The sequence below is a fragment of the Paramisgurnus dabryanus genome, chromosome 17 (genome assembly GCF_030506205.2).
Source record: "Paramisgurnus dabryanus chromosome 17, PD_genome_1.1, whole genome shotgun sequence".
In the NCBI taxonomy this organism is placed as follows: Eukaryota; Metazoa; Chordata; class Actinopteri; order Cypriniformes; family Cobitidae; genus Paramisgurnus; species Paramisgurnus dabryanus.
The window spans coordinates 25,307,889-25,316,257 of NC_133353.1; the positions used below are offsets into that span (position 1 = coordinate 25,307,889).

Here is an 8,369-nt window from a genome sequence, read left to right on the forward strand (position 1 = left end):
ATTCGCTTACTTAGAAGGACATCTATCGATACCCATAGATAGCGATAGTTTTGTTTGTTTTAAATTACGTAATGAAATTCCAGAAGCGCAGAGCATACAAACTACAATTCTGTTCTCATTGTCATCTAATTCAAAATAAGCATGAGTTCTTATACATTTTTCTGCGTCTTTTGATTGTCAGGACTTTTATATTTACTTATCGTCTGTTTTTGTGTGGAAAATAGCTTTTTTATCAATACCGATTATAGGCCGATACACCGGTGCATCCCTAATTTTAGTACTTTTGTCTTCTGTATGGCAAAAATGCAATACATCGAAATCCTGATTGCATATCTGTCATGTGACAGAATCAGATACACAACTTTTTACATATACATTTATTGGTACTCATTATAAAACTCTCTGGAATATTATTTTTTATTCGGTCAATCATATCTTACTATTTATAGTAAACTGAATAGTATGTAGTAGGGGTGTAACGATTCATTCGTTTTCTCGATGCATCGATTATAAATCCTGCCGATGCATATGCATCGATCTTGAAACCTGGATTTTTGAATCGAAAATCGTTTCTTTCGATCAATAATTCATTTTATATTTAAAAATCGAATGAATCGTGATTATAAAACGAATACGATGGATAATTTAAAAAAAAAATATATATATATATATATAAATCTTAAATTAGTTGCATCTGCGACGTAAAGTGCGCCCTCACTGCAGTGGCGCAGTGGATTACGTCACTAGTTTTCAATTCGCGGCGCGCGTACGTTGCCGCCATTTGAATAAACACACAGCAGAGAGCATACAGTGCACAAATGGAGGGCAACGAAGGAGAAATTTGCAAGGCACCAGCCAACATGCGATCAAAGGTTTGGGATTACTTCGGTTTTCACAAAGTAAATGGAAAGATTGACAAGTCCGTTGCAGTTTGCAGACATTGTAAATCTGACTTAAAATACTTCGGAAATACAACGAACCTTAGCAACCATCTCCGCAGACGCCATGCCATTAAGGTTGACATGCCTGCACCTAAAGCAGCTAGTATTTCAGGGTCAGACGTGAGAAGTGCTACTCCTAACCTATTTGGTCAACTTCAGAGTCTTCCCGAAAACACCCATCGTGCTAAATCAATAACTGCATCCATTGCGAGATTTATTTGCAAGGATATGCGCCCTTATAGTGTTGTGGAAAACACTGGCCTCCGAGAAATGATAAAAACTTTAGAACCAAGATACAAAATACCCAGCCGTCAGTTTTTCAGTGAAAAATGCATCCCGGAATTGTATCGGTCTACAAAAGAGGAACTACAGGTCAAGCTTTCCCAATCTGTCCGTGTTGCCCTCACGACTGATTCTTGGACGTCGTGTTCGACAGAGTCTTATGTGACAATTACCGCACATCTGATTTCCATGAACTGGCAAATGCAGAGCTTTGTTCTTCAAACAAGGACTCTAAACGAAGCCCACACAGGCAAAAACATTGGAGAATTGCTGCGCGATGCCTGTTCCGAGTGGACAATTGCAGACAAGAGTCCGGCTCTTGTTACTGATAACGCCCGGAATATGATTGTTGCAGGTAAAGTTGCAGAATTTACCCCCCACATCACTTGCTTTGCACACACTCTAAACTTGATGTCTCAAAAGGCCATGAAAGTCACCAGTGCAGAGCAATTGTTGGGCAAAGTAAGACGTGTTGTCTCTTTTTTCCACCGAAGTTCAACTGCTACGTGCACGTTAAAAGAGAAACAGCAAATTCTCGGCTTGCCGGTACACAAACTTAAACAGGACGTCTGCACTAGGTGGAATAGTTCGGTGGAAATGCTTGAGCGTTTCTTAGAACAACAAAGTGCAATCTTGGCAACGCTTATGTCAAAGGATTTGCGGAGGGGAACGGAAGTACACTCTCTCACAGAAACGGACATCAGTAATGCTGAGGATATAGTGAAAGTAATGGCACCCATTAAGATCGCTACTACTATGATGTGTGAAGAAGAACAACCAACCGTGTCTGTGATTGCGCCTCTCCAGGCTAAACTACTCAAACATCTCGAGCCCTGCGAGGACGACACAGACATGACTCGAGAAATGAAATCAGCGATGAGAACGGACTTTTCATCCCGGTATACTAACTCACGCGACATTCTGCTTAAAGGTAAGATGTCTCTCTAATTGTCAAAAGCAAAAGTATTGCAAATGGACTACAATCTTTGAATGATTTAGTATTAATACCAAATTGTTGCTTGTATTAAAAAAATTAATAGCACAACATTGTTCATAGTTTTTATTTTGACTTGGTAACAACTAATTTTTTATTATTATTATTATTTGTTGCTAGCATCTGCATTGGACCCCCGCTTCAAAGGGCTACCCTTTCTAGAAAATGAAGAAAGAGAACTTGTCTTCACTAAACTTACTGTTGATGCCACAAACAGTGTATGTTTGCAACTTCCCTTATTTTCATTAACCAAATGCTGGCTAATTAACTAGACTGTATTAAGGATTATAAGATTGTAATATGATGCTCCTAAATAGTACTTAGCTTGTTTTAGTAAAGTTATTGACTTGGCTGGTGTTCATATTTATATTTAATTTTGTTACAGATTCAAGTGGAACAGCAGGATGCAGCAGTTGAAGAGAAACCACCAGAAACGGCTGAAGAAGGTATTTATTTTAATAACTTGTTAATAATAAGTAATCTGTTTAAATGTAAAGGGTAGGCATACTGTAGCATAAAAGTTTGGGATGCATTTGTAATTCAAAATGAGATGCAAACAAACAACTTTGTCATCAATCTAATTATTTTTCTTTTTCAGATGAGATGCGTCCTGCAAAAAAACTGAAAGCTATGGATTTGCTCTTCGGCAACATCTTTGAGCAGGTGCCAGAGACCTGTCCACTATCAAGGTCAGCTAGCGTGGTCAGCAGAGACGAGGTACTAAAATACAGATCCATGGTTCCTCTGCCACTGACTGAAAATGCACTGGACTGGTGGAAGTCCCATGAGACAGAACTGCCAATCCTTGCAAATCTGGCAAGAAGTTCTCTTTGCATTCCTGCTACTAGTGTGGCCTGGCAGGAGACATAGTGTCTTCTCAGAGAAGCAGTTTACGGCCAGATTGTGTTGATCAATTAATTTTTTTGAAAAAAAATCTCAAGTAGATTGTGTTAGAAAAAGGCAAGTCATATAGACATTTGTTTGTTCAAATTTGTCTTACTGATGTTTTAATTGCAGTCTGTTTGGTATTACTGCACGTTGGACTTGGCCTGTTGTACTTTTGCACTTGCTGTATTTGCACACTTTGGTGTTTGTTCAAATTTGTCTTACTGCACTCACCACCATGTTTTAATCGCAGTGTCTTTGGTATTACTGCACGTTGGACTTGGCCTGTTGTACTTTTGCACTTGCTGTATTTACACACTTTGCTGTATTTTTCACACTTTGCTGTATTTCCTAAATGTTCAGGAAATGTATGCAAAGTTTAAAATAAAAGCTATGGTGCATTGAATATGTAGAAGTAGTATTATTTTTCTTGGTTTACTTGCCTTAATGTATTTTTTAGTCATAAGAAGTTAAGCTATCAAACTGAAGTTCTGAATCAAGGTATTGAAAATCTATTAAATGGTCATGAATTTCCCAAATATTTATTTTATTTGCTCAGATGCAGATGTATACTAAAATTTACAGAGCAGAATCGTTAATAATCGAATCGAATCAAATTTCATTGTTAATCGAATTGAATTGAATCGTTCTGATTAGCAAAAATCGTTTTTGAATTGAATCGGAAACATCTGAATCGTGAATCGAATTGATTCGCTGTCTACCCAAAGATTCACAGCCCTAGTATGTAGTTTTATAAATGGTGTTTTTGGCAGTATCCACATAATTGAGAATCAAGGCTCTTGTTTCAGCTCATAAATGTCATAAAGACCTCTGCTGCCAGTTCTGAAGAAGGTAATCTTATAGTAAAATATTTTAAAACCCTAAATTAATAGCAATTAGGTGTAAAAAGAAAACAGAGAGATCTCACACCATGTTTTGAAGAACTCGAAACATATAAAGATTCTCAGTCCTTTCCAAAACCTGTTCTCAATTGTATTACCACTGGCAGGCCTTGTGGAAAAAAAAACAATTATGAGTCTGTGTTACAAGCAAACATTCTGGCTTGTTCACTTGTCAATCAACAAGTCGCTCCATCAAAATAATGGACAGACAGCAATGAATTGGCGGAGATTCCCTGGTGGTTTCAAGTTGGCTTGTGCTTACTGGTTTGATGGCATGATTGTCAAGAAAACAATGGGTAAGTAGAGAACGCTACCCGATAAGGAAGTGAAAAGCACTGCTGAGATTTGTTTTTCCCAGCATGCTCGAAGTGCGTCCCATTCAGGTATGATGACTCATCGAGTACTCAGAAGTGACACAAAGTTTGCTGTCAGTCTCAGGCAAACAGCCACAACAATAAACACAGAATCCCAGCGAAAGAAAGCCAGCCAGCAGGGACAAACACTGCGAATGGTCAATGTCCAAACAAATGAACCAGCATGATGTTCACACTTTGTTGACGTACAGTCTGAAACGCCTGATGAGTCATTTACCGCAACATCTACCGAAGAGCTACAACCTTCTACCTCTTTCAAACAAACTAACTTAATTTGTAATTGCAAGACCTATGAGCAAACAGGTTACACTTCGGTCATGTTAAAGATATATTACAGTGAGATAATGGCCACAGTCTTATCTAACCAACATGTGAATGGATATATTTCCCTTATTACATCGTCTCTGATCTCTCACCTGTTACAGACATCCATAAACTCTCCCATATACAGCTCAGCTACTTCATTTTACATGAATGTACACAATGCATGCATTACCAAGAGTACCAATATCCATGCTCTTAACATCCTGAATGTACAGAAATTCATTTTGCACAAAAAAGCACCTAAATAGATAACTTTGATCTAAGTTATAAGTTAGTGCATGTATGTTTATCATTTTGGTAGTGTACACAATGTTATTCATCAGAATGTGACCAGAGATCACCGGTCCACAATATGAGGAAATAAATGCTGGCTCATGTCAAAGGTGAGTCTATATAAATATATTGAGCACAAACCATAACTGTAGATATGATGTTACAGAGATCCTTATCACAACGCTTTGGCTCAAGCTTTACGTGTGTGTGTGTGTGTGTGTGTGTGTGTGTGTGTGTGTGTGTGTGTGTGTGTGTGTGTGTGTGTGTGTGTGTGTGTGTGTGTGTGTGTGTGTGTGTGTGTGTGTGTGTGTGTGTCGGAGTTGACACAATTACAGTAAATATAGAGAAACTTTATCTATCATTCTTATCAACAAATCTGGGTTTTCAACCTTTACTACCCTGACCGCAGACACAAACATCTACAAACTCAAAACAGGGCTGAAGAGGTCTTGATCCGTTTTAATGAGCGGCGACTGAAGATTGTGTATCTACCCACGTTGTACAGACAGGAGATACTAGATAGGACAGATTCAATGTCTTTCACATATACCCTGAACATAACACAGGTTGAGAAAGCAGGCAGGTTACAGAGGATCCAGATGGGCTTGAGGGCGAGGGGTCGAGGGAAAGACACGGTAGAGGGATGTAAACCTGGGCTGCTGGGCAAATGTGTGCCAAAACCGGGTGGTCTGATACGTGGCTGAAGAATTTTAGAAATGCAGCAAGAACAGACGCTCTGGAAAACTGAGGAGCCCACATCAAACGTGATGACCAGGCGGGCTCAATGTAGAAGTGACCCGATACATATGTGTGTGTCTGTGTGTATCACGGCGAATATGTCGGTCACACGCGGCTCAAGCTGCTGTTCGTTGGATCACAGTGGCCGTTCACAGATCTGTTACAGGGTCCCACGAGAAGAAAGAGCCACCCACTGATAGTGTCACTGTCAAGGGCAACATTAACTCATTATATCTGGACATAAAGTACAACCAAATGACCCCTTGTATCTTAACATAATTTGGCTTACTATAAATATGTATGTTCACTAAATAAATTAAATATCGTAGAGCATAATAGATGCATTTTTTCTTTTACAAACTACTATTTACTATTTATCTCTCTTGAATTAATGCTATGAACCAACTGAAAGTTTTAAAATGCTGAACATTTTCTCTTCATGACCTTTATCACAGCTCAAGAAACAACCTTAACAATTACAGTATGTAAATGCACATGTGCCTCGATGGCATTTGTAATCACACAGTCCCGTTGTAATGTGGCTTCTGGCAATCTTAAAGGTCACGTTGTTCCTGATCCCATTTTTCAATCTTTAGTCAGTGTGTAATGTTGCTGTTAGAGCATAAATAATACCTGCAAAGCGGTAAAGCTCAAAGTTCACTGCCAGGTGATATATTTTCTTTAGCAGAAGTCACCTTTCAAAGCCTACACTGAACGTCTGGTTTGGACTACAGCCCTCTTCTTCCCGGTTGAATGACATCAATATAATAGTTTTTGACTGAACTCTGCCCACATGAATACGTCAGTCGCCAGCTAAGCTCAAAAGGCTCTGCTAAGCTAAGCTGCTGTCGAATCACAACACACTAAACAAACTACAGAATCAGACCTCGTTTAGTATTTCTGAAGGAGGGACTTCAAAGAACAAGGAAGACATCAGCCTGTTTATAGGACAGTGAAAACAGCATTATACAGATAAGTAAATTGTGTGAAAAATACCGCGTTTGTTTACACGTGAAACATGAACGCGTTATATTGCGCACTGTAAACACAATCAAAGCTTAAAAACACTGAAAGAATGGGAGCTTTAAAAATGCTTGGTTGGGGAAAATATGGACAAACCCAACCATTGGGTTGGCTGGGTTGAATATGAACTTTTTCTATGTTAATTTAAACAAACGTTTGAATTACCCAAACATGGATTGAAACAGCATTTCTTAACAAGAGGTGCAAAACTGTGCTATTAAACCAAATGCTTTATTGTTAAGGTAGGCCAACCTACTTATAAACACAGATAAAGATTTACTTAGCTATGGTTAATAAATGACCTGAAAGTGAAAACTATCCATGGAAAAGATTCCAGTATATCCAAGGAATTTGACCATGTTACACTTTTATTGAGATCCTTAAATTGGCTACAAGTCCAGTATAGAGTCAATTACGGGATTTTGGTTCTTGTTTTTAAAGCATTACACAACTTAGCACCCCTATACCTTTCCGATATGCTGTCAGTCTATACTCCGTCTCTGTCCTTGAGACCTTTTTGTAATTGTAACTACAAATTACAAACGAAAAGGTGACAGGGCGTTCTCCCGAGTCGGTCCTAAACTATGGAAAGTCTTCGGTTGTTTTCAAGGCCCTGCTAAAAGCCCATTTACTAAATGCATCATGGGGGGTTGTCTGAGGGGAATGGACTTGTTGTTAGTGGTAGGTTAGTTTCTTTTTGTTTTCCTTCGTTGTCCTGTTTGTGATGTATCTACTTTTACATTAGTGTTTTATACAGCTTTTGTTGAAGCACCTTGGGCAACATCTGTTGTAATACGTGTGCTATGTAAATACATATATATATATATATATATATATATATATATATATATATATATATATATATATATATATATATATGTATATATATATATGTGTATATATATATATATATATATATATATATATATATATATATATATATATATATATGTATATATATATATATATATATATATATATATATATATATGTATATATATATATATATACCCCTTGTGGCAATGCTGAGAATTGTACTCACTTTAGAGACACTAGAGGCATTTCCATTAAAGGGGACATATCATGAAAATCTGACTTTTTCCATGTTTAACTCTTTCGCCGCCATTGACGAGATATCTCGTCAATCAAGAGAAAACGCTTCCCTGCCAATGATGAGATTTTCCGTCTTTCGGCAATACCGCTATTATCCACCAGGTGGCGCCCTTCCGCAACTTTTTAAACCCGGAAGTATTGCCCTATGGCAAGTGGCTGCATGTCCGTGTCTGTTTTAAAGATCGCTCTGAATGGGATCTCTATGAAAAGTCCGTCACAAAAATGGAATTATCTCTGCTCAAAATGTGGTGTTTTTGCAGAAACCTACCCATATTCAAAAGCTGCTTACAAAAGAACCACTGAAGGTAGGATGAAACGTTTTTTTGTTTGAAAGGGTCTGTTCTTTCATTTGGTATATTGTATGTTTATATATTTAAAGAAGAACATTTTCTGGAAAGCATTAAACTTTGGTGAAAATCATGAAAAACGCTGGCGCTGGCTGGCAACTTTTTTAAAAAACGCTGGCGGTGACAGAGTTAAGTGCTATAATTGGGTCCCCAGTGCTTCTATCAACCTAGAA

General features: G+C 38.0%; 1 protein-coding gene across 1 annotated transcript; it reads left to right on the plus strand.

The window, feature by feature from the left end:
* The first annotated feature begins 707 nt into the window (after window positions 1-707).
* On the plus strand, window positions 708-3,709 carry LOC135778353 (E3 SUMO-protein ligase ZBED1-like). The gene is made up of 4 exons (XM_065288814.2): window positions 708-2,154; window positions 2,338-2,435; window positions 2,603-2,663; window positions 2,816-3,709. Exons 1-4 carry the CDS (start codon window positions 819-821, stop codon window positions 3,085-3,087), a joined length of 1,767 nt encoding a protein of 588 aa, XP_065144886.1. The 5' UTR covers window positions 708-818; the 3' UTR covers window positions 3,088-3,709.
* Window positions 3,710-8,369: the final 4,660 nt, after the last annotated feature.

Excerpts from the sequence above, each read along its gene's own strand:
- LOC135778353 (XM_065288814.2), top strand. The coding sequence starts at position 819 with ATGGAGGGCAACGAAGGAGAAATTTGCAAGGCACCAGCCAACATGCGA. Across the intron at positions 2,155-2,337 it reads ACGCGACATTCTGCTTAAAG|CATCTGCATTGGACCCCCGC; the intron begins GTAAGATGTCTC and ends ATTTGTTGCTAG. Across the intron at positions 2,436-2,602 it reads CTGTTGATGCCACAAACAGT|ATTCAAGTGGAACAGCAGGA; the intron begins GTATGTTTGCAA and ends ATTTTGTTACAG.